The sequence below is a fragment of the Peromyscus californicus genome, unplaced genomic scaffold, assembly GCF_007827085.1.
Source record: "Peromyscus californicus insignis strain IS unplaced genomic scaffold, ASM782708v3 Scaffold_9__1_contigs__length_137607984, whole genome shotgun sequence".
Lineage (NCBI taxonomy): Eukaryota > Metazoa > Chordata > Mammalia > Rodentia > Cricetidae > Peromyscus > Peromyscus californicus.
In genome coordinates, this window is record NW_026294617.1 from 116362411 (window position 1) to 116389970 (window position 27560).

At 38.1% G+C, this 27560-nt stretch overlaps 1 protein-coding gene across 1 annotated transcript in view; it reads left to right on the forward strand.

The window, feature by feature from the left end:
- Stpg2 (sperm tail PG-rich repeat containing 2) overlaps positions 1-27560 on the forward strand; it is a 432046-nt gene that overhangs the window by 159461 nt on the left and 245025 nt on the right. Inside the window, exon 11 of the mRNA XM_052731729.1 lies at positions 5234-5393. Within this exon, the coding sequence (XP_052587689.1) occupies positions 5234-5393 (160 nt within the window). The remainder of the gene's footprint in view (positions 1-5233; positions 5394-27560) is intronic.

Here is a 27560-nt window from a genome sequence, read left to right on the forward strand (position 1 = left end):
AGGAGTACTACTTGCTCATGGCTTGTTCAGTCTGCCTTCTTATAGTACCCAGGACCAGCTGCCCAGGGGAGCATGACCCACAGTGGGCTGGGCACACCCATATTGATCACTAATTAAGAAAATGCATCATAGATTTGCCTACAGGCTACTCTTATGCAGGTATTTTTCTCAATTGAGAGTTCCTCTTTCTAAATGACTCTAGCTTGTGTGAAGTTGACATAAACTAGCCAGCACAGAATCTGTTTGGTTCTTGCAATAGTGTGGATCCTCAGAACCACTTATCTGCAGGAGAATTTACTGTCCACCTTTCAGAGCTCAGTCCTTTTCCTACTTGCTGCATTTTTCATATGCTCCATAGTAAGCTTCAGCTGTGGTTTTAGCTTCCCTGGTTTTTATTCCTCTATTCTAATCTATGTGACCTTGAAAAGCTCTGTTAATTCCACTTTCCCTTAGACCAATCCTTCCAACCCTTGACAAACCCATTCTTTGGACCTTGCTGAGAACTAGTAAATGCCCACAGGGAAGCAAACAACCTGAAATCTTGGTTGGCTCAGAAAGCGCTCCTCCTCTTCTTGAGTTTGGTGCATAAAATCCCCCTGCCTTTGCAGCTCTCCCATAGCCTTAAAACTAGGATTACGGTGTTACCAAGTTGATACATCAGTAACAGTGTTGAGATAAAAAGCAATTTAGAAATAACTAGTCTCTGTCAGTATTACTCAAAGGTTAAATTTATCAGAACAATCTCATTTTAGTTGCAAATGCAGGACTCCACTCATAGGTAAAGTGAAGATTAACATAACTGTACCCGGAAGTAAACTCACAAGTAAAGATGCATTTACTACATTTCCTGATTAGATAGGTGCAGTTTAAAGGTTGGGACCCCACAGGTGGTTCCATAGTGCTGCATTTCAGGAGAAAACAGTAAACAGCCTAAGTAACAAACATCAACAATAAAAAGCTTTCTTTCCATCTGGTAGCTGCCATCAAATATGCTGAAATGGCTGATACAAGTATATTCAGGAGCTATGGAGAAAGAAACAGTCCTGTGGGGTGCACTTTCCCCCCCAGAGTTCCCTGATGGCAGTAACACTATATCTCTGGCTCCACGGGGCTGTCTGCTCCACTCAGCCTGAAAACTCTTAAAGGCTGGACTACAAGGCCAAGAGAGGTTGTATAGCATAAGGATGGTTATGCATCCTGGTGGCCGGTGTTTCAGGGTACAACTTGTGGTAAGCTTGTCCATCACGATGTTAACCAGCTAAATTTGCCCAAAACCATTTCAGTCCATTCAGTCAGTGGGATTCTGAGGGTCTTGAATTCTTACTGGGTTAATGAGGATTCTACATGTATATTTTTTGAGGTTATCCTCGAGAATTTATTCTGTAAAGCTCCCAGAAGAAATCCTGGATCACAAGAGCAGTCCACAAGCACAGGTAGATATAGATCACTATGATGCTAAAACTCAAGTCCAGCTTTTGTTTCCAGTTTGTTACAGTGTGAGACAAATCATGGGTCAGATGTTCACTTGAGTCTTTAGCTGGGCTGAGGGTGTTAACAGTTAAGTCAGTGCTGGTAACCACAGTTTGGCAAGATTAGAACCCATGTACACTTTCATATGGCTAGGGTGAGAACATACAGGAAATTTCATATGTCAAAGTGTAGCTGGAGTTTTCTCCAGTCTCACCCAGGCCCGCAGCCACTCAGACCCAAATAAACACATAGACGCTTATATTAATTAAAACTGTATGGCCTAATGGCTCAGGCTTCTTGCTAGCTAGATCTTACACTTAAATTAACTCATAATTCTTATTTATGTTTAGCCACGTGGCTTGGTACCTTTTCCCAGTTATGCCTTCACATCTTGCTTCCTCTGTGTCCAGCTGGCGACTCCTCACTCAGTCTTCCTGTTCCCAGAATTCTCCTCTCTCTTTGTCCCGCCTATACTTCCTGCCTGGCTACTGGCCAATCAGCACTTTATTTAGTAGCCAGTCAGAGCAACATATTGACAGCATACAAACACATCCACAGCATCAAAGTCACATCAAACACTGGAATTAGAAAATTCTGATTTTGGATGACATCAGGAAGTGTCACCTGGGGTTGTAAAGTGAGCAAATTTAACAGTTCTGAATATGAGGAATTTCCCAAGGGTTTTCAACTAGAGAGTATTGAATGAGGTCACAGAGTTTATGAAATCATTTGAACCGAGTGCTAACAGGTTGACTCTCTTACCTGCGAGCTGATTGGAGCCAGTGAATTTGTTTATCTTCCTGGGATTGAATTATGTGTTGTTTGTTTGTGTGTTAACATACTGGAGGGGTTTCCTATCAGTGTCCAGTCAGCATCTCTCTCTAACATGGGGGTGGGTATCACTGAGGGTTTCATCAGGACCATCCCAGTCAAGGTGATGACAGTGATGTGGTGGTGGCAGCAGACCCCAGCATGCCATCTAAGAATCCTACAGACATTAACTGGACCAGTGTTTGGTGGGGTCCTTGACTTCCAGACGAGGAGGTCAGGTACTTCAGGTTTGTCGTTGCTGTGCATTCAACGTATACTTTATTTTGTCAGACCTCTTAAATCTCTCTTTTGCTCTCTCATTTCTGCTTCTGTCTATTGTCCCTGGGAAGAGTACCTACTAGTTCTGCTGATCTCCTCACTAGAATAAAATGTTAATGTTCTCTGTTTCTTTGAAAGGCTAGCATTTAAGCCTATGACCTAGATTTGTGTCCTAGTTTTAAAAGAAAATGAGATCAGGAAAATGAGAATCAGATATTTTTAGCTTTTGTGTTTGGAAGGAAATTCTGCTGATATATGAACAGGGTTCAAATAGTGGGCATGGTGGTGAGTTTTAACGATCAATTTGACACAATCTGGAATCACATGGGGAGAAAGTCTCACTAAGGAATTGTCTGGATTGGGATTGCCTGTTGTGTGTGTGTGAGGGTATTTCTTGGTTGGGTTAACTGAAGCAGGAAGACTCACCCTTAATGTGTCCTGGGATGGATTCTGGACTGAGTGAAAAGGAGAGAGTAAGCTGAACTCTGGTAATCATGCATATATTTAGTGTGGTGGTATTTTGTTCCCCAAAATATTGTGCACCCTAATAAACTTATCTGGGGTCAGAGAAGAGAACAGCCACAATATTAAACATAGAGGATAGGCAGTGGTAGCACACACCTTTAATCCTAGCGTTCCAGAGGCAGAAATCCCTCTGAACTCTGTGAGTTCAAAGCCACATTGGAAACAGCCAGGCATGGTGACTCACGCCTTTAATCCCAGGGAGTGAGGCAGAAAGCAGAAAGATATATAAGGCATGAGGACCAGAAACTAGAAGCTTTTAGCTGGTTAAGCTTCAGGCTTTTGAGCAGCAGTTCAGCTGAGAGCCATTGGGATGAGGACACAGAAGCTTCCAGTCTGAGGAAACAGGACCAGCTGAGAAGTTGGCCAGGTGAGGTTAGCTGTGACTTGTTCTGCTTCTCTGATCTTCCAGCATTCACCCAAATACCTGGCCTCAGGTTTGATTTTATTAATAAGACTCTTCAAGATTCCTGCTACAATTTAGTCAGTCTCTCTTCTTGACTATGGATGTGACTAGTTGTCTCAAGTTCCTGAAATGACTTCCCAGCAATGATGAGAATTACCTGGACTGTAAGCTGAATAAAAAACAAAAGATTATAAGAGAGGGAGGATGTTCTTATCTACATGGTACTCTTTTCCAGCCATGGTGCTAAACTCATTCAGGATACTAAATACTGGAATAACTTACATTCTTGCTACTAGACAGAGTTCTATATCAGTCATACAAAGCATCATTTTGGGATAGTGACTTAGCAATTATTACCTTGTTCAGCTAAAATGCAAATTAAAGATAAATAAGATGAGATAAGTCAGGTTAATAAACAAGTAGGGAGTAAGTTTTCAGGTAGGCATAACTAGTTTTTTTTATTTTTTTTTCCTCTGTGGAAAACACACCAACAACTTCCCTACTAGCCTAAATAAACCCTGATTGTTTAGCCTTGTGTTTGAACTTGCATTGAATTAGGTTTTTCTAGAATGGTAAGATGCATTAACGTTCCTGTACAGTCAGGTACCAGTCTTTGACTTTTGTGGACTGTTTTGTCCTTGTACTCACCCTATGATTTATAGAGCTATTTTCACTTTATAAAAAAGAGACAGAGGATCACAGAGTTGAGTTGTTAGCTTAAGGCCACACAGCAAGCAAGCAACAGACATTTGAAACACACACTCAACCAAAATACTCTCTTGTATGTCACTAAATCATTAATACTTAAAAAATTTTAGTGTTTTATCATTATTTTTATGTGTATGGGTATTTGCTAATATGTATGTCTGTATACCACATACAGGCCTGGTGCCCAGAAAGGCCAGAAGAGGGTGTCAGATCCCCTGGAACTGGAGTTACAGATGGTTGTGAGCCACTATGTGGGTGCTGGGACTCGAACTTAGGTCCTTTGGCAGAGATTCTATTGCTCTTAACCACTGCATCATCTCTCCAGTCCCCAAATGTTTTAGTTTTTAATATATAAGGTGAATAGATTTCAAAAGTAATACAGCATGCAAAATAATTTGTGCAGAATTTTAAAAAAAGTTTTCATTGAGATAATTAGGTAATACTTTAAGGCATTAATTATGCACCTACTACATGACATTTGTAGTTTAGTTTAGAATTATTGTTATAATTAATATGTGGTTCATATTGATTAAAATGCAAATGTAACTGCATATCATATAAAGAACAGTAAATGATGAAAGCAGAAGCTTTCCAACTTAATTGGAACCTATTAAAAATGAAAGAAGCAGCCTCATTTTGCAGAACAAGTCAAGTATGCTGGTTCAGAATAGTACGGCAGGGATGTCTCTGCCGTCTGTGAAGACACATACTCATTGTTCTGAGTCCTGTATGGAATTCAGTGTTCATCATTAAAGTTAAATATGAGCATTTGATCAGTGTCATAAGGTCTACTCTTTAAAGTATTTTGAACTTAAATTTCATGATTCTGTTTTCCTTACTTTTGGATAATTAGTTATAATTGTATTATAAAGATGATTTGGTGGAATCTATTTTATAATTCTGTTTGTAATTGAAGACATTTTCATATATTTCTAATGACTGCTTTTGCTGAGGGTGAACATTTATCTAGTATGTATGTAGCTGGATATCTTTCACATAAAGTATGCTTATGCTTATCTTTCACATTTTTTTTTCTAGATGAGTCCACCTCCAGGCAGCTATGATGTTCAGAAATCATATGATATGTCCCAAATTAAACACAACTACATGCCACCTCGTAGTTTAGTGGCTAAAATGAAGCATTCCTCCTTCTTGAGTGGAACTCCTCGGTGCCTGGGGAAAATCGAAGATGGGCCAGGTAAGGTTGACCGTTCTTTGGGGCCATGGGGAAGTCATAGTTTCATACCCACACTTCACAGTGGGGGTGATTAAAGTGTATCGACCTTCCCTCCCCAGGAAAACAGGGAATAGAGAAAAATGTGGGACTTTTATTTTCAAATGTAAAATTTGTCTAAGGGCTTGTGTTTCCTAATTATTCCAAAGACTTTTTATCAGTTTTAGTTAAGATAATAAAATGCTGTTGGTGAAAGACCCAGAACTCTGAGCACATAAAAAGTTATTCAATGAGAAAGGCACTTTCCCCTGATTTGGAAATCAGGTTAATACAAGACATACATGCCGGTTGTGCAAACCAATTGGGTATTTTCAAATATCAAGAAAGCAGTCTCAGTGGTTAGCTTTGTCCACTTACTGGATTGTGAAATGCCTAAGACATTGGTGAAGCATACATGTAGGTGTTCTGTGAGTGTTCTCAGACAGGATTAAGGCCCGTCTTGAAGGAGGATGGTGGGCTCTGATGGGTTGTGGTACTGGGATGAATGAAAACGTAAAAGGAGAATCCCAGCTGAATACTGGCCTTTTCCTTGCTGTTTCCTGGTCCACTGAGAAGTGCTCTCCTTGTACCATGGACAGGAGCTGGTGCTGTGGCCATGTCTTCCCTACCATTGTGGAGTGAGTTGTCCAAACCATAAACCCAAGTGACCCTTTTCCCCCTTAAATTGTTTCTTGCCAGGATTAGGTCAAAGCAGTGAGAGAAGTGAGTAGTCTGGCAGTGAATATAGAGATAAATACGTACTTGAAGGTTGAGAGTTATAAAAATGATTTTGATTCTAAAAATTGGGACTGGATCTGTTATTAGTAGTGTTGGTCTAAAGGTGAAGTAATAGTAGGTCAGTTAGTCTGCATCATACGCAGCAGAACCGGACACACAGCAGGAGCAGCGTTCTTCTGCAGTGAATGTGTTTTCACTGAGTAAGCAATTCATGATGAATCTTTAGAGAATATGAAGGAAAATAGCCCAGTAGGATTAAGAGACTTTTCCTTTTCCAGAGTTTTCAGTGAAAAACCAGAGACTATCATCTGTCATACAGTGGCAGAGTGCCTGAGATCCACATCAAGTTGAAATTGAACTGTCTACCTGCTGGCCTTCTTTCCTTCCGTCCTTTTTTTCTGAGCTATTGTACTATTGTTACACTGTCGAGTTTCAGCTTTGCTCTAAGTCAAACTTAAAATCATAGCTGGTAGTGGTGATGCTTCCTTACTGATGGGTATGACAAAAGGATCTTTCTATCTTTTGATCTATATCATCATTAAAGGAGATCCCTGCACCGTGGGTTCTTCCTCCCAGATCCTGGATTAAGATTAGGCACAAACCACACCCAAACACCTGTTTTCACAGAGATCCTTTATTAAGTGGGGAGAAAATTTAAAGTGGCTGCTTTCTGACTCAGGCAGAAAACAGCAGCAAATGATCTTGCAGGTGTAACTTTTAAGAGGAGGAAAAGGGAGGTCTGTGTTAGAATGGGCTCAGATGTGGTGGTAAAGGAGACAGGGGATGAAGGAAATGGGGAGGGAACAAGGGAAAGGGGGAAGGGATATTTGTTCCACAGGGACAAAGGACTGCATCTGGATAGAGAGGAGACAGACTTGGCACATAAGCAAATGACGGTTTATAAAGGTGAAAGGGGAAAGAACCTCCTGTGACTGGACATGTAACTGGAGGAAAGAACCTCCTGTGACTGGACATGTGACTGGAGGAAAGAACCTCCTGTGACTGGACATGTGACTGGAGGAAAGAACCTCCTGTGACTGGACATGTAACTGGACATGTTAATTAGGTGAACCAAAGGGGACTTTTGGCTGCTGGGCCTTGGTAGGCATCCTCAGGAGGAGGAAGTGGCCAAATAGGGGAACAGACCTTGATGGCTAGCTTTAGGGATGTAATACAATGGTTTTTAGCAAGGCAGAGAGAATGGGGAGAAGGGTAAGTCCTGTTAGAGCCATGATCATCAGGCTCTAGCTTGCCAGAGTCCTTTCAATTATCATCAGTGTCTTTGCTGATTTACTACTACCTCATTTCTACTTGCAGTTCTTAATAGTTCTAACATTTGCCAGAGACAAGCAGATACATTTGGTACTTTTCAAGAATAATCATTTTACAATAACGTATAATAACAGGACTATTTGTCTTGTGTCCCATGTCAGTGCTTGTCTTATGAGCGGTGTCCTTTCATATCACCCACTTGTTAGAAATAAAGTAGTCAAAAATTGTGTACTCAGCTTGCCATTTAGCCATTGGTAGTTTTGTTTTGCTTTATTAATTTTAAAAAGGATTATTCTTATGTATTTGTGTAAGTGCCTGCATGTATGTGTATGCACCTGGTGTGTGCATGGTGCCTGTGGAGGCCAGAGAAGGGCATTGCATTCCCTGGAGCTGGAGTTACAGGCCGTTGTGAGCCAATAGATGTGGTTGCTGGGAACTGAACCCAGGTCCTCTGCAAGAGCAACACATGCTTCTAACTGTTGAGCTGCCTCCCAAACTCCTTGTTTTACTTTAATGTCTCTGGAAAGGGCTTTTTCATGTAAATGTAAACTTCATTATATGTCAAATTATTTTATAGTACTGTGCTATATATAAAAATGAAACTGTAGGATTCTTTGAGTTTAAGAGTATGGTATACACATTTGTTATTTTTTGAGGGCTTTGCTTTATAGTGTTAAAGAATATATAGTATTATCATTTTTACTTGTAAAGAAAATTGAAAATTAAAACCAATTTCTTGGTTTTTTTATATGTAGATAAGAATTTAAGAATAGAAGCTGATAAATATATGAATAATCTTATAAGAGTCATAGATTTATAAAATATTTATCTATTGATTCACATTATATTGCCATGTTTTTATTTTAAATGGCTGTAGAACTTTAACAGGTATGGGAGGATTTTGTCTTAATTACAAAGGAAGTCTTTTTTTTGACTGCATATATTTAAGAAAGATGAAACTCATTTTCATTAGTCTAAATTAAATAGGGAGAGAGTATATTTGCAATCAGTATGCTGTATTCCATTAAATGTTGTGTAACCAATAAAAACACATTAGAATCATTTAATGAAGAAATTATTAAATGAGGTGTATCACATTATAAAGCAATCTCCTTTTATTACCCCAAGTTTTAATTCATGGGTATGTAAATGATTTTGTGATTGATCCAACTCAGGTAATGTGAAATTGCTAAGTGGAAAAGTACTTAAATATTACTTTACCTCTTATATTGACCTGCTTTGGAACATTTAGTGGGGAGAATGCTTAGCAATTTGAAAGAAAAAGTGGGTGGTGAAAACGTTGTTGAGAGGACCAAGTTGGAGGCGGATATATAATTTGCTATCAGTATTCCTCAAGAACAGGCCCGAAGAATGTTTCAAATAAATACAATGTCTGACCCAAAATTCTATTTCTAAGGTTGCCCTAATGGAATTATCAATGGGATGCTTGCACTTTCAGCATCAGTGATGACAGCCATCAAATTGAAGTTTAATTTCTTAAATGAAAAGTGGGGTTCAGTTAATCTGAGTATCAACCTTAACAGAGTTCTATAAAAATGTGGAAATGTCTTATATTTTATAAAATTTGGAAATCTTGGCAAAAATGTAGACTTAATTCCTTTGTTCATTCATTTCATTATATTCTGAGAGCTGTGTTCTAGGCCTCGTGATACAGTAGCAAATAAAGGCAAATATCCTTGTTCCTCAGTGCTCAGCATCAGGTGTACTATTCATCGACAAAGTGAATGAACTGGATAGAGAAATAGTAAAGACAGGGAGGGATGATGCAGGCAGATAGACGCATAGAAACCTGTGGGGATAGGTGAGAGACACAGAGGGCAGGACTTCAGTGTGGCATCTGAGCCACTTTAGGTAATGTTGTGAGAGCAAGTCTCACTGAGAAAATAACCTTGAGTAATTACCCAAGACTTATTAGAAAGTTAATTTTTCGTTTTCTTTTTTTCATCAATTTAAAAATAGTTTCTCAGGTCATCAAGATGGCTCAACAGGTCAGAACATTTGCCCAATAAGACTATGGCCGGAGTTCTGTCTCCAGATCCCGTGTACAGGTGAAAGGAAGGAACTGACCCCACAACCTTCTCTCAGACCTTCACTCTCACGCTGTAGTGCCCATGGCACGACACTCACAATACACACACTCCCACAGTGAATAAGTTTAAAAGTCATTCTCTCTAGAAGTATATATTACTTTATAGTAAGTAGAACGTTTATTTTTAATTAAAATAATATCTTGAGAAAAAATGAAATACCTAATTTCAAAATAAAATACAAAAAATTACAATTCTCTTTCTTTGAGGCTTTTTTTGTTTGTTTGTTTGAGACAGGTTTTTGCTATGTAGCCCAAACTCCTTACAAAATCACACACTCCAAAATCATCCTGGTTAAGCTCCCGGAGTGTCTAAGAAAGTGCATATGTGCCATCATTCCTGTTTTTATTTTTTGTTGTCATGACTTGTAGCCCATAGCTGCCTCAGACTGGAGAGGCTCATGGTTTTGTCTCCTCAATACTCAGTTGGAGGCATGTGTTACCATGCTCTGGATATTTAAAATCAAACAAAAGATTTTTATTACATTTTATTTATTGATATCGTGTGTGTGTCTGTGTGTCTCTGTGTGTGTGTGTCTGTGTATGTATGTATGTGTGCGTGTATGAGTGTGTGTCTGTGTATGTGTGTGTGTATGTGTGTCTGTGTGTGTATGTGTGTGCTCTCACATGCTCTTGCTTCAGTGTGCGACTTGCTGGAGTCAGTCTCTCTTTCTACCCTTTGGGTCTGTCAGGTTTGATGGCATGTGCTCTTACTGGCTGAGCCATGCCTTTTCATTCCGTCTCATCCATCCACATCTATCTATCCTATTTTGTCTTCCTAGGGTTATCCATCCCTCCTTCCTTACTCTGTGCCTAACCTGTTTGGTTATATGGATTGTAGCTTTCTTATTGACAACTAAACAGCTAACATCCACATAGTACTCCAGTGTGTAGAGGTAACAGATTTTTCATTTTCACTTTCCCTCAGTTTGAGTTTTCTCTATTGATTGTATTTCTACTTTCATGTCTTAAACTGTTTCTTCATTTCATTCCACTGTTTATATTTTTGTAGAATTCTTTAATGATTTATTCATATCCTCTTTAAAGACCTTGAACATACCAACAATGGCGAATTTGAAGTCTTGGTCTTATGTTTCAGTTATATTTCATTTTTCAGGCCTACTGCTGTAGGGTTGCTAAGCTCTAGTGGAGACGTACTGTCCTGGCTGTTATTTATTGTGTTTTTATGCTGGTGTCTAGGATTCTGGGTGTGTGATGATTGTAATTCAATGTGCAATACCCGGTTTCGTCTCTATTGGGTGGGTGTTCCATTCCTTGGTTTTTGTTGCCTTCTCTGGTTCTTAGGAGAATGTGGGGACTGTGGGTTGCCTAGTAAGGAAAACTGAGATCCATCCAGGTATGGCCACTGGGGGTCCCAGGTAGAACTTGTTTTTAGGTATTGAGAGCTTACAGGTAGGTTGATGATGAGGACGGTCTGGAATTGGGAAGTTGAGAGGGCCTATAGGAAGGAGAAAGGCTGGGTGTGCCACCTGGATCTGCATAGACCCCCTCTCTGTAGCAGGTAGTCAGCTACAGAGCTGGAGGTAACTGTTGGATTGGAATTGGAGGACAGGAAGGAGTGTGCCTATGGACTACCAGCTTCCCTGGCAGATGTGGTCAGCGGGTTTCCAGGAAGTTGCCTGCAGGAGTTAGTGGCTGAGAGAAAGGGATTGGGTGACTGATAAAGACTGTGAGAGGAGGCCTGTGTGAGTGATCCCTGGCAGTGGGATGGAGGGAAAGAGGAAGGGAAAGCTGTAGCAGGTAGTCTGCTACAGAGATGGGGACAAGACTGGGGGATTGCAATTGGAGGAGTGGAGGGAGAGTGGAGATTATTGGTGAAATTATTAAGGCCACTCCACGTAGTTAAAAGGAGATTTATTTAGTGGCGTAACTTACAAATTAAGGGATAGGTAGGTCGCGGGGTTTGGGGAAGGTGTATCGCAGTCCAGCGGTGTTCTCTGGAGCTCTGCTTGGTCCACCTCCACTATCCAGGGTCCCGGAACGGAGAGAGCGCCCGCCGATCCAGATCTTGGGTCCCCAGGCCTCCCTTGGCCAGCGTTATAGTCTCAAATTTTTGAATGAAGAAAAAACTTGAAATTTAAAGTATAATTTTTATTAGAAATTCACTGTTTAACTGAGTGATTATCACTGCAGTACAATACATGTAAGATAATATTCATTGCTTAAACCTATCAGGTACTGACTGACTTTCCTGTGCAAGTATAGATTATTTAGGAAGATAACATTGTGATTTCTGCATTGGATTCCCAAAGGAAATTATTTTAAGGAACAAATATAATTTATCCTAGAAGTTAATTGAACATATTCCACGAAGCTAGTCTTTTTTTCACTCTTTTAATAAACATAAGTAATACCTTTGATATAAAAATCACTGTAGTGTGAAAACTAATTATTTCTTCTATTTTCTCAGTGACGTGCAATATTCTAGTTCCCAAAGTATCATAAAGCTTGTCCAAATGCAGCACACACTGAGTGCTGTTAACAGATTGCAGTAAACATAGAGTGGTTTTTGTTTGTTTGTTTGTTTGTTTTTTCCTTCTATAGCTTCCAGGAATGTTTCTGAGCTGCTGAATGCATGGTAATTCTGGCATAAGGAAAAACAATTATGAGATTCAATTTTTGAATTATGTTAATTTTTTTTAAATACTTTCTCTTTAGACACATGATTGATTTTGTTAATAAGTGTAGATTATAGAGAAAATTAACCATATATTAATTACATGCAGATTACTGATTTAAAAAAATATTTTTCAGAGAACATATTTTGATCATATTTTTACCCTTCCCCAAACTCCTCCCAGATTCTATCCATTCTCTACCCACACAACTTCATATTCTTTCTTTCTCTTCAAAACAAAACAAAAACTAAGGGGAAAGCAAACCAACCAATCAACCAACCAGCCAGCCAAGCCAACCAGTCATCCATCCATCCATCCATCCATCCATCCATCCATCCATCCATCCATCCAAACACACAAATAAGAGCACATACAGAGTAACATGGAGTCTGTTTTATGTTGGCAAACTACTCCGGAGAGTAAAGCCTGCCCTGGAGTGTGGTTGATGTACCCAATAAATATCATTCTGCTGAAGAAAATTGATTGTCCCTCTCCCAGAAGCTATTGATTGCAAATAACTTTTCAGTTAGGTTGGTATTTGTGCTCACTTGCCCTTCTTACACTGGGATTTTGTCTGGCTTGAACCTGTGGAGGACTTGTGTGTAGCAGTGTAGCACGAATTGTTAGAAGGTCTTATTAATAAAATCAAACCTGGAGCCAGGTATTGGGGTGAACGATGGAAGATCAGAGAAGCAGAACAAGCCACAGCTACCTCACCTTGCCGATTCCTCAGCTGATCCTGTTTCCTCAGACTGGAAGCTTCTGAGTCCTCATCTAAATGGATCTCAGCTGAACTGTTGCTCAAAAGTCTACAAGCTTAACCAGCTTTAGTTCCTGGTCCTCACACCTTATATACCTTTCTGCTTTCTGCCATCACTTCCTGGGATTAAATGCTCTTGTTACCACACCTGGCTGTTTCCAGTGTGGCCTTGAGCTAATGGAGATCCAGACAGATCTTTGCCTCTGGAATGCAAGGATTAAAGGCGTGTGTTCCACCATTTTCTGGCCTCTGTATCTAGTGGCTGTTCTGTTCTCTGACCCCAGCTAAGTTTATTAGGGTGCACAATATTTTGGGGAACACAATATCACCACACTTGTGCATGCTGTTACAGTCTCTGTGAATTCGTTTGTGCATCAGTCTTGTTGTGTCTGGAAGACGCTCTTTCCTCGGGGTCATCTACCACCTCTGGCTCTTATAATTTTTCCACTTCTTTTTCAGCATAGATCCACAAGTCTTGAGTAAAGGAGTGTGATAGACATTCCATTTTGGCTGAGTGGTCCAAAGACTCTCACTCTCTGCACATTGTCCAGTTGTGTGTTTCTTTGTTAATTACCCCCTACTGCTAGAAGAAGCTTTGGTGAGGGTTGAGTGATGGATATAACAATATATCATTAGGTTTTGTTTTTTATTTCTATGCCTTAGCAGAATATTAGTAGTAAGTTTCATCTAGGACCCATAAAATAGTCTCAGGTTCATTGCTTCATTAGCAGTGTCAGATATGAGTTCCATCTTATGGATTACGCCTTAAATCAAATTAAAAAGTGGTTGGTACTCCCATAAAATTTGTGCTACTATTGCACCAGTGCTGGGTATATCTTGCAAGACTGTCACTATTGCAGCTTGCAGGTTTGTAGGTGGGTAAGGTTGATGATTACTTTTTGCTGTTGTGAGGGCCAGCATTCAGCAGCTCAGGAATTGAGTGGGAGCCACTGAGTCGACAAACAAATCACTCATTTTGGCTTTCCTATCTGAGGGAGTAAAACATAATTCTCTGGGGCTGGTGAGCAGGGCAAAACTTAACTCTCTGGGGCCAACGAAAAAGGGAAACACACACACACACACACACACACACACACACACACACACACACACACACGCCTCTTTAGGGTGTTTCTATCATCTCTCTCATCTCTTTCTTTTCTTACCTCTCTCCAGATATATCCCCTTGTGTCTCTCTTGATGTCTTCTTCCAACTAACTTTATTTTTTCCCTTACAGCTTATATACCTAAGCAAAATCTTTCAAACAATATAAAAATTAAAATGTGGTTACATTCTATTTTTCAAGTGAATGATTACAATGAATACAAGTAAAAAATGACATGTTTTCCATTTCCCTTAAATGATTAAACATTTTATGTATTACAGGTGAAAAACAAACTATTCCCAAGAACCTATATACATTCATGTCCAAGCAACTTGTTATAGAGTAACAGAGTGTAAGTAAGCAATGTATTTTTCTCAGCCAGTTCTTTTACTGGGAGGTTGCATTTTTATAGTTACAAAGAAAGGATCATTTAATTTATTATTTATTTTTAAAGGTAATATTATAAGAAAATCTTAAAAGAATCACAAATCAATACTTTTGTATATGAAAAACAATCAGTCAACTCTACTTTAAATCCTCAGGGTGCATACCCACTCATCAACAGTCTTTTATATCAGGAAGCTGAGGGCAGAAAAGGTACAAAGAATTAATCATCATCTTTGATCACCAATCCGTCCTAACAAGAAAGGTACATCAGCCAGCAATAGCCAGACTGCCATTGTTCCTGTTCTCTGACCTCAGTGAGTCCCTTGTTCAGCTATTAAAAGTGTGTCTTTCTAAACTTTAAATTGTTCCTCAAGATTTTCTACCTCAAAGTCATTAACAGAAGCATCTTAATGTAATCTTAAATCATTATTTAAAGCATTGTTTTATCCATGATGCATCTGAAACCTATAAGCACATTTCTCAACATTAGGATTAAAAGAACTTGAGCTAATCAGGGAAATGCAAACCAAAATGACTTTGAGATACCATCTTACACCTGTCAGAATGACCAAGATCAAAAACGCTAATGACAGCTTATGTTGGAGAGGGTGTGGAACAAATCACTGCTGGTGGGAGTGCAAACTTATACAGCCACTTTGGAAATCAGTATGGTGACCTATCAGAAAATTGGGAATCAATTTTTCTCAAGACCCAGCAATACTTCCTCTCTTGGGCAAATTCCCAAAGAATCCTCAATCATACCACAAGGACACTTGCCCAGCTATGTTCATAGCAGCATTATTTGTAATAGCCAGAACCTGGAAACAGCCTAGATGCTCCTCAACCAAAGAATGGGTAAAAAAAAAATGTGGTATATCTACATGATGGAGTATTACTCATTGGGAAAAAACAATGACATCATGAAATTTGCAGGCAAATGGATGGAACTAGAAAAAATTATCCTGAGTGAATTAATGCAGACCCAGAAAGACAAACATGGTATATACTCACTCATAAGTGGATATTAGATGTAAAGCAAAGCATAACCAGACTACAGTCCTCAGCCCCAGAGAAGCTAGGTAACAAGGAGGACCCTAAGAAGATGTATGGATCTCCCTGGGAAGAGGAAATAGATGAGATGCCCTGGGTAAACTGGGGGTGGCAGTGGGGGGCAGTAATGGGGAGGAGATGGGGGAATGAGAACATGAGAGATCAGGATGGTTGAGTTGGGGGTGGGACAGAGGGGGAGTGTAATAAAAGAGGTATCTTGATAGAGAGGGCCATTAGGGGTTAGGGAGAAACCTGGTGCCAGTGAAACTCCCAGGAATCCACAAGGATGACCCCAGCTGACTCCTAGCAATAGTGAAGAGGGTGCCTGAATTGGCCTTCCCCTGTAATCAAATTGATGACTACCCTAATTGTCATCATAGAACCTTCATCCAGTAACTGATGGAAGCTGATGCAGAGATCCAAGGCAAGCACTGGGCCGAGCTCTGGGAGTCCAGTTGAAGAGAGGATGAAGGGATTATATGAGCAAGGGGGTGTCAACATCATGATGGGAAAATCCACAGAGACAGCTAACCTGAGCTTGTGGGAGCTCACAGACACTGGACAGACAGCTAGGGAGCTGGCATGGGACCCACTTAGGCCCTCTACATCTGGGTGACAGTGTGTAGCTTGGTCTTTTGTGGGGCCCCTAGCAGTGGTACCAGGACCTGTCCCTGATGCATGAGCTGGCTCTTTGGAACCTATTCCCTATGGTGGGATGCCTTGTTCAGTCTTGATGCGGGGGGCAGGAGCTTGGTCCTGCTACAGCTTGTGGATTCCCAAGGGAGACCTTACCCAATCTGAATGGAGAGGGAGGAGGAGTGGATGGGGGGCTATAAGGGAGGTGGGGGTAGGGATCGGGAGTAGAGGAGGGGGAGGAAACTGGGGTTGGTATATAAAATAACATAGAGAAAAAATATAAATAAATTAATTTAAAAAGAACTAGAGCTAGGTTAGTGTACATTTCAGACACACTTTGCTTTGATTCATCCTCTTCTCCATTCATTTCTCCTACCCCCTTACCTTTAACTGATACCCTCAGTAGTCCCTTCCACTTTTATCTGACATGTGTTATATTAGTCTTTCAGTCTTTTCACTTGCTAAAGGTCCTCTCTCCAGCGTCATGACCTATATCCACACTTACTCACACATATATAAAATATATATGTAATATATACATATATAAAAAGTATAAGCTAGTATTGACAAATGAGGGAGAATATGCAGTATTTGTCTTTCTGAACCTGGAATACCATTCTTAATATAACGATTTTCAGATTGAAACACTGTTTTACAATGTTTCTAAATTTATTTTTCTTTCTGTCTGAAAACAATTCTGTTATTTATATGTGCCTGATTGGCACTATCTGTTCATATGTTGCTGGAAATATAGGAAATATAGGTTGTTTTCATTTTTTTATCATGCAAAAGGCAGCAATGTACATGGATGACCAAGTAGGATATAGAATCCTTTGGATAGATGTTCAGGAATGATATAACTCAGTCTTATGGATGTTCTATTCTTAGTCTTTTTTTTTCATTTATAAGCTTTATTATAAAATACTTGCAAATAAAAAACAATAGCACACTAACATTTATACCCAAAGTTTTTACCTCTCTATGAGCTTCTATACAGTCCTTGGGGTTATTTCTTGTGCAACTAGAGTCCTTTCTAGAATGTTCTTATGCATGCCTGTGTTTTGAAGTGTTTTTCCTACGTTTACTTCTCTGCTTTGGATGTCCACCTTTTCTAGCACCATTTGCTGAATGAGCCATCCTTTTTCACTGCATGTTTTTTTACACCATTGCCCAAACATGTGTGTCAACAACTGTGTAGATTTACTTAATGGTTCTCTACTACATATTGGTATATATGTCTGTTTTTATGATATTTCCTTGCTGTATTTTCACTATAACTTTATAGTGTAATTGGATGTTAATAACTGTGGTATCTCTGGCAGTGTTGTTTTTGCTTAGGATGTTTTTGGCTATCTTTTGTGTTTCCATATGAGTTTCAGGATTATTGGATTTTAGTTCTGTAAAGAATGCCATTGAAAATACCCAATGGAGGTTGTGTTGAACATGTGGATTGCTTTTGGTAATATAGTTTAATTTTACAGTATTAATATTACCAATCTGGAAGTATGGAAGATCTTTCCAACATCTTGTATCTTCCTCAATTATTCTCTTCAGTGTCTTAAATCTTTACCTTCTGCTGCTTTGTTGGCTTATTCTTAGGTTCTTATATGCAATTTTGAATGGGACTTTTTTTTTCCGAATTTCCTTCTCAACAATTTGTTATTATTATATAAAAAAGCCACTGATTTTTGTTTGTTGATTTTTGTATAATACAACTTTACAGAAAATGTTTATCAGATATATATTTTTTCTGGTGGAGTCCTTAAGGTATTTTAAGTATAGAATCATGTTACTCAGTGTAATATTGGCTATGTGTGTATTATATTTATCTTTCTGGTATTATAGAAGCTAGTGTTTAGGAGGAGATTTTCAGGTCAGATCCAGTTTGGATCCTCCAAGTCCTGTGTCTGAAATACGTGTTGTTTATACATACATATAATAATAGCAATCAAATTAAAAGAGGACATGAGTTTGAGAAGGAGATAATGAGCTATTAGGAGGGAGGACAGGAAAGGAGGTAAATAATGTAGAAGAGACCAAAAAAAATAAAAAAGAGTGTATAACAATGGGAAATCTGCATTAAATGTGAGATTCTATGACTTTAAAAGAAGATTTATTTTAATTACTCATGTGTCTGTGTGTGGGTATGTGCATTAGATCCCCCTTGGAGCTAGTGTTTCAAGTTGTAGGCTGCCCAGTATGGGTGCTGGGAATGGAACTCAGGTCTTCTGTAAAAGCAATATGTACTTTTAACTGTTAAGCCATCTCTACAATCCCTTTATTTGACATTGAAGTAGTTTTTGTGTATATGAAGCTCATACAAAGCTGAGGGAGTTGTCTGAGTTGAACATAAAAAGGGAATATTTAATGGATATCATTAAATCCTTGATATTGTAAGTAATCACAGGAGACTATATTTATCAAAAGCAAAACACCCAGGCTATTGCATCTTTCAGATTGCCATGTAGCTAGCACAACACAAGAGGACCAATATATATTTTTCACTTAAAATTTTAAACTGTCAAAAGCCAACCAATGATTCAGTGGACTGGTAATCACAATAGGCAGACTTACTCAAATTATTTATTCAAGTTTATTATAGAGAATAATTAGGAGCAACCTTTTAGACAGACTGAACTAAAATTGCTTTTGAATCCATAGTTTTAGAAATACGCATGGAACAGATATATAGCTTATAATAAAATTTCTGTATATTAAAGGATAACGTTAGCGAATAGTCTTAAATCTGTTTACAAACTGGCATAAAATATCCAAGAGAGAATAAAAGGCTTGCGCATAATGATCTGGATAAGAAGCTGTGCTAAGTTGAACCTAAGGCCATAAGAAGAGCCAGTATTCATGTGGCTCATGGCTTGTTACCTCTCCTCCTGCATGTCCTCCTTCCTTTGCATCTCATGGCATCTCTGCCCTTCTTTGTCCCAGCATCCTCTGTGCCTGGAAATCCTGACTAGCTAGATAGGATTTCTATGTGTAACAGTCCTGGCTGTCCTGAAACTCACTTTGTACACCAGGTTGGCCTCAAACTCACTGAGATATGCCTGCCTCTGCCTCCCAAGTGCTGGGATAAAAGGCATGAGCCACCACCACCCAGCTGTGCCAGGAACTTTTTTAATTTAATGTTTTCTTTTTCTGAGGTATCCATTTCTTCTATACTGTCTTCAATGACTGACATTCTCTCTTCCCTCTCTTGTATTCTCCTGGTGAGGCTTGTCGGTTTTCCTTCAGTTTGGGTTTCCTTTTTGATTGTATTTCCAGGTGCATGTCTTGAACTCTTTTGTTCATTTCCTTCTACTGTTTGTGTTTTCCTAGATTTCATTAATGGATTTATTCATATCCTCTTTAAGGATCTCTATCATATTCATAAAAGCTATTTTAAGGTCGTTTCCTTGTGCTTCATCTGTATTACATTTCATAGGGCCTATTGTAGTAGGGTTGCTGGGCTCTAGTGGAGATATATTCTCCTGGCTGTTTATGCATTTTAAAAAACAATTTATTTAATTTTATGTCCATTGGTGTGAGAGTGTCAGATCCCATGGAACTGGAGTTACAGACAACTGTGAGCTGCCATGTTGGTGCCAGAAACTGAACCAGAGTCCTCTGGAAGAGGAGCTAGTGCTCTTAACCACTGAGCCATCTCTCCAGCCCCTGTTAATGTGTTTTCACACTGGTGTCTAGGCATCTAGACTTGGGATGATTGTAATTCTGAATACTAATATCTGATCTTGTCTTTGTTGGGTAGGTGTTTTGTTTCTTGGTTTCTGTTGCCCTCCCCAGTTCTTAGGGAAAGAGAGTATTTCTTCTAAGTCCAGGAAGCATAATGATAGAAATTAGTACATTCAAAAGATTGTTAAATCACTAAGTTACAAGAAATGGTTAAGGAAATAGGGAAAGTTAGGAGAACTGAGGATCATGATGTCCTTGACATGCTCCTACTTCTTATACATAATCATTGCAACTTTTCCAGCAAGAGATGATCATTTTTGCCTTGTTAATTTAACACTCCAGGTATTAGAAAACTGGTTTCTAATTCCAGTTTAATCATTTTCATGTAATTTACTGTTGTGGTAGAATGCATGAGACTGTTTCATCCAGGTATGATATTCCTTTCAAGCAGGTCCAATTTTATAGAGTGGATCCTTTTTGGAAATGCTACACTCTTGTTCTAAAATGAAATTAAAAATCAAGTACTTGGAACAGTCAAACAACTTTTGTTTTATTAAAAGATATAGTAAAGTTTAAGAAATGGTTCAATGTAGGACAGTTGTAATATAAAATGCAGCCAGACAATGCTGGTGCTTATAAAAAGGCAGTGCCCTCTAGAATGCTAGTTTATATGCTAGCCATGTGGAAGGCTCAGATAATCCACTTTGTTATCCTTATCATGGCTGCATTTCAATTAAAACATGTTGCAATTTCCTTATTCTTTTTGAAATATTTTGAGACCCATTAGTGTGTCAGTGCCTTGGCATTGCTCTCTAATTGCAATAGATTTTGAGTGATAAAAATTGATTTTGGTAGATATTTTGTAGAGTCAGCATTGGTTACCTGAACACATTAGAGTACCCTATAACTTAAAATGCTGTCATGCTGTTAGAAGTTTTCATCACTAGAACTTGAGATTAGGAGGGCAGTTTGTTCTTTATTAAGAAAGATGTGCATTTAGGGGAAGTGTAACGAGATGTTGAAGTCTAAGAAATATTGAGCCCTAAAGTGTATTTTAAAAGTATTCTTTCTACACATAAAGCTAAATTATACTAACATAGTTTCAGTGTATCTATTTTAACAAATGGTAGCATTTGGGGACTCATATTTTATATGTAAAACTTTATTGTAGTTTTGTTACAAAGCAATTAACAGGAGTTGTAATTTATATTACTAGACATTTCTCTATCTTTACTTATAATGATAAACCATAGCCTCCAAACCATCAATATTCTAAAATAAACATGGCTGTGCATGCCCTGAGATTCCAGCACTGAGGGCCTAGGCAGGCCCCCATGAGCTTCCAGGGCAGCCAGCCTAGCCAAAGCTTCCGGTTCAGCGAGAGACGTGAGCAGTAGAGGAAGGTACGTAAAGTCCTGTTCTGACCTCCAAACATGTGTGCATGTGTGTACACACCCACACACTCATGTATGTACATAGACATACATATAAAACACACCACACATACAAATATTCATATTAAATATGGATAGATAAACATGAATTATCACTATGTATCTCAACGTGTTTCTTTCTGTGAACCCACCCTTGTGGTGATATTGTGTTCCCAAAATATTGTGCACCCTAATAAACTTAGCTGGGGTCAGAGAACAGAACAGCCACTAGATACAGAGGCCAAAAAATGGTGGCACTCACACCTTTAATCCTAGCATTCCGAAGGCAGAGATCCATCTGGATCTCTGTGAATTCAAAGCCACATTGAAAACAGCCAGGCATGGTGACTCATGCCTTTAATCCCAGGGAGTGATGGCAGATAGCAGAAAGGTATATAAGGCATGAAAACCAGGAACTAGAGCCTTGTTAATCTTTTAGGCTTTTGAGCAGCAGTTCAGCTGAGATTCATTTGGATGAGGACACAGAGGCTTCCAGTCTGAGGAAACAGGATCAGCTGAGGAATTGGCAAGGTGGGGTGGCTGTGGCTTGTTCTGTTTCTCCGATCTTCCAACATTCACCCTAATACCTGGCTCCAGGTTTGATTTTATTAATAAGACCTTCTAAGATTCATGTTACACACCCTTGTAACCATTGTCAAGATGAGGGAGCATAGCACCACTGTCCCCTAGTTCCAGGCTCTCCACTAACTTTCTCCCACTGTTTTGTCTCTGTCACCACTGTTTCGCTTTGGCTGTTTTCAACTTATGTATAAGGTGAATAGTAAAGTGTGTGTTAGTCTTTGTCTGGCTTCTTTCTCTCTTGCAAGCTGTAATCCATGTTGTTTCCGACAACGATGATAAACAATATTTAGTCCAACCTAAGTAGAATAATGTACTATAATTTCTTTATCCATTTTACTGCAGATGGGAATTTGTTTTGTTTCCTTGCTGCTGTTCAGTGTTATGGTGAGCATTCATATATGTATGTATATTTGTGATACATATAAGTAATATATATATTTTTCTTGATACATATAATTATACATACATTTCCTTTCATTACGTTCCTGGGAATGAAATCTCTGAGTCATATGGTTTGTAGATGTTTCATTTAACAAATCTTGCCTAATAGTTTTTTCCAGATGAATCTAGTGATTACATTTCCCCCAGCAGTATATGAGACTTGCAATTGTTCCAGGATTCTCCAAAGCACAGTGCTGTCACTTTCATTTGTTTCTTCTGACTTAGAAGCATTTCCTTAAGCTTATCATCTGCATTTTTGTTGCTCGAGTTTTCCTGCCTGGCCGACAGTCAGGGCAAATCTCTCTCACCTGCCAGTCCCACAGCCGCTCAGACCCGACCAAGTAAACACAGAGACTTATATTGATTACAAACTGTATGGCCGTGGCAGGCTTCTTGCTAACTGTTCTTATAGCTTAAATTAATCCATTTCTATAAATCTATACCTTGCCACGTGGCTCATGGCTTACCAGCATCTTCACATGCTGTTTGTCATTGTGGCAGCTGGCAGTGTCTCCCCGACTCAGCCTTCCACTTCCCAGCTTTATTCTCCTCCTTGTCCCGCCTACACTTCCTGTCTGGCCACTGGCCAATCAGTGATTTATTTATTGACCAATCAGAGCAACACATTTGCCATACAGAACATCCCACAGCACATTTTCCTTAAGATTACCAAAGTTTAATCTTCTGTGTACTTTCTAATTTAATATTTTCCTGTAAACCAGTTCTTCATATTTGTTGACTACTTATTAGATTACTTTTATTACTAATCCAATATTGTTCTTTATAGGTCATGTCTCTTACTATTTTACATCACATTTATTTATTCATTCTCGTGTGTGTGTGTGTGTGTGTGTGTGTGTGTGTGTGTGTGTGTGTGCGCACTCATGCTTGTTCCATGGTATGTGTGTGTGGAAAGCAGAGGACAACTTGCAAGTGTCTGTTTTCTTTCCACCATGTGATCCCGGTATTGAACTCAGGTCCTTAGGCTTGACATCAAGCTCCTTTATTTGAGCCGTCTCACTGGCATTGTATGGTAGTTTTATCTATGGTTATACACACATTGAAAAAGTATTTATCTATGATTTCTTTCAATTTCTTGATAATTTGTTGAATACTAAGGTACTAGCATCTTCATTTAATATAATCAAATTTATTAATCTTTTTCTATTCTACTGCTTTTAATATCTTAAGAACCACTTTTCTATCAAAGTTTAAAACTACTTTTAATAGAAACTTTATTGTTTTGATATTTACAGCCAGACCCAATATTTTCTCAAAGAATGTCATACATGTATTTGTTTTATATTTTTATGTGTGTTCATTTTATGTGTATCTGTGCATATGTGTGTGCAGGTCCACATGCACATGTGCACATGTGTGTGGAGAACAGAAGTTGGTGTTTGGTACCTTGATTGATTGCTTTCCACCTTAATTTTTTGACAGTTTCTCAATGGGTGCTCACCCATTGACTAAATGGCTAGCCAGTGAGCTCTGTAGATCCAGGGGTCAGGCCCCTCCCACAGTGACCACACCTACATTTTAGTGTGGGAGCTGTGGATTCAAACTCACATCCTCATGCTTGTGCTTCACCAATAGGCCCTTAACCAACAGATCCATCACCCCAGCCCCTCACACAAACACTGTGTGTGAGGCTACTTTATGGTCCTCTTGTGGTATTTCCATGGGAGACTTGGTTATCAGATTTTGATTGTTTATGTTTAGCTTAAGAGAAAAGCAGGGAAACATTTTTAACTAGATGTTGCTCTGATTTAAATAATTTCAGGACAATTTCAAAGCCTTACTTTCTGAAAATAACAATTATTATTTAACTACCTAATTTTACTATTTCCACTTTATTGGTAGTGTTTCAATATGATTCATTTCTAAATATATCCTAATTTGTGATATCATCTCTCCTTTGATGTATACTTTTTTAAAATTAAATTTAAAATTTTTATATGTTTGTAGTTTTCAAAAATCACAGTATATTTCTTTATTTATTAGACAGGGTTTTATGTGTGCCAGACTGGCCTTTAACTTGCTATATATATATATATATATATATATATATATATATATATATATATATATATATATATATAGTTCAGGACCACCTTGAATTTCTAATCCTCTTGCCACAACTTCCCAAGAACTAAGATTGCAAGCACCTGGTTTATGTGGTGCTGGGAATGGAATACAAGGCTTAATGCATGCTAGGAGAGAAGTTTGCCAACAGAGGTAGCCTTCCATCCTCATCCAAACCTATACAGTCTCTGACAGCTGATTAGTAAATGTCCACTTTTTGGAAACTGTTCGTATATAGTTTATAGTCAAGTGCTTAGCACTTTGTAAGTACTCCATTTGTGTTTAAAATGATGCATATCTGCAAGTAGTTGGACACAAAGTCCTTTGTCACCTAAAGTAAAGCTTATTAGTTGAAATTTTCATATTGTCTGTATCTTGTTGAATAAATTACTTTGAGTGAGTGTTAAAAACTCCCACCTTAGTGATATAATTTATTGCTTTGCTTCTATTTAACTTTGCTTAATGATTTTGGATTCAATGATATTAGTTGACTATAAATTATAGCCTTCTGGAGAAGTGAACTATGTATCATAATACAATGAATACCCTTATCTTCTTTATTTCTACTCACTCTTACTTTTTTCCTCCCTCCCTCCCTCCTTCCCCCTCTCTTTTTTGTTAGTAAGAGGGTAAGAACTCAATATTTCATCCTCTTTTATTTTAAATTGTTATCTGAATGTTTTAAGTTGGGTTCCATTTATTATTAACATATTTAGGAAATAGAATTTGTTTTTGTTAGCAAGTCAAGCAATCTGTTTTCTCTTTCCCTCCACTTTTTTTTCTTTTATTGAAAATATTCATCCCTTTTCCCCATCCTACACTCTCACCCCTATTTCACTTGCTTCCTGGTTGGGAATATATTGGCAAATACTCTGATTTTGCATTTTAGTAAATACCTTTGTTTTTGTTATGTGCACATGTGATAAAGTTTATATAGCACTAAAATCTTTTGTTCCTCCTGAGCCATACTTATCTATAACCTCAAATTTGTTTAATATGATAAATTTGTTTGGATTTATTTATATCTATTGCTTTTTCATGTATTCTTTTCTTTATTATTTTGTATATTGGTCCATCCTTTATTTACATTTTTCTTGAATGAAAAGGCGAAATATCTTTGGTGAATCTTAGGTATCTTTTAGAGATCCCCTAGTAAGAGACTTTTGGTCACCAGTGATCTCAACTGTTCATCCAAGTCAGTACACATTGTCTGCTGAATAGTTAGAAATGATAAACATTTTTGTGGAACTAAAATCCTAGTACCTGACATAGGCAATGAACAATATAAAGTGTAAAATAGATACTAAATCATATGTTACTTATTAATTATCAGAAAAAATGAGGTAAAAGTGAGATTTTTCTGGAAAGGGAGACTGTGATCATCACACTAGGGAAATGACTTCTGAATTTGGGCAAGAGAGACTTGAGGGAATTGAGGAGCTTGCCAACAAGGGGTCATGTACTACAGTAAGGACTGGGTAGGGCAGGACACGAGTGGGAAGCTGGGAAGGCTAAAGCAGAAAGATTGAAAGGATTCGATGTGTCTGGAGAGGTGCCCATCTCAGGGCAGGGTTCTTCTCACGAGAGGGATTGAAGAGACCTAAGAATCCTGCTCAGATAAGGAGTTCTAGAACGCCTTAAGTCTGTATCTCATACTTGTTTTCTTCTTTCCTGAATGTCCCGGACTGAGGGCTTCCTTAGCAATCTTGCCTGTTCTCATTCTGTCAGTTTTCATGCTCACTAGTCTATTATGCACTGTTTACTTTGCTTTTATAAGTAGCTATCCAAAAATTTAAAAATATATTGTGTATATATATTTGTATAATAAAGCTTTTAATTTGTAGAACTTGTACCTTAAAATGGACAGCCACTGGATTAACTGTTTCTGTGGTTTAGGAGGTATTTGCAGCTGTGTGGTTAACCACATCTGTTCCCCATGTGCCACAAGAAACCTGGGAGCTGTGCTTTACTGCTGCAGTGTATTCAGAGTAGTTGATTTTTATCTACTATCTTTATCTATCAATCATCTATCTATCATCTGTCTATCTATCTATCTATCTATCTATCTATCTATCTATCTATCTATCATGTATCATCTTCTATCTCTATATATATCATGGTTATCAAACTAATCCTCTTTGTGTGAGTATCTATATGGGAATTGTTTTACTTTTAAGGATAAGTATTGATTAAGTTGTAAATTTGATATACAGGCCAATTCATTAAAAAATCACAAATTATAGATTCACTGATAAAATGTAAGTATATATATATATATGAAAAAACTGGGCTTCTATATATTGAGATTAACTGCAAATAAAACTTTTTAATATGGTTTCTATCTTCATAACTTTATAATACTTCTATTATGTGATTAATTATCTCAGTTAATGCAGTGTTGAAGTTTGTCTAATCTTTGGTTTTTGAAATAGAATACAACAAGAAAAATATTTTTTTTTGGAAAAAATTGGAAGGATACAGTTTGAGACCTTATTGTGATATAACCTAAATTTAACAGAGATTATTTGTATTCTAAACTGTTTTTGACTTTGACAACTTTAAAATTGCATTCACTGCTTGGCAGAAAAATGGTGTTACATAAAATCAAACATCAGTACAGTGTATAAAGTAGAGATTATAGTTGTTCTCTTAGCCATTTTATCTTAGTATAAATGAAATTCATTGTTCAGCATGGCCTTGTGAACTATGTTTTCCACTCAAGTTATTTCATAAAGATTAAATTAAATTCATTGCAGGGTACATTCTTTCAGAGATTGTAACAATTCCTATCTGTTTGAACTATACAATGATTTTTTCTTTTCTTAGTGTGAGAAAAAGTTCACAAAGACAGTTTTCCATCTCATTGCACCTTTTCTGAACAGTTCTCATACCTCAGCCATAAAGTTTTATTAAGTATAAATTGAAGTGAACCTGTGTCAGTAACAAATAATGAAAACACACCTTCAAATGTCTGCTCCGCTTTTCAGAGGATCTGAAAGTGTGCTTCCAGGATGGCTGAGAGAACCTGGGAAAGTTTGGTTGAATCTGAGGAACTGGTATATTTAGAATATTATAAAAGCTGAGCAACTGATTGCTTCAAATCACTGCTTTATGGGGGAGAAAAATGGCTTCTTTCCGGATGCCTAGTCCTTAATTTCCGAACTGTGAACGTGTCAAGTTTTACCTGGTGAAGGGATTTTATGGATGGAATTAAAGGCTGATAGTTTGCTGC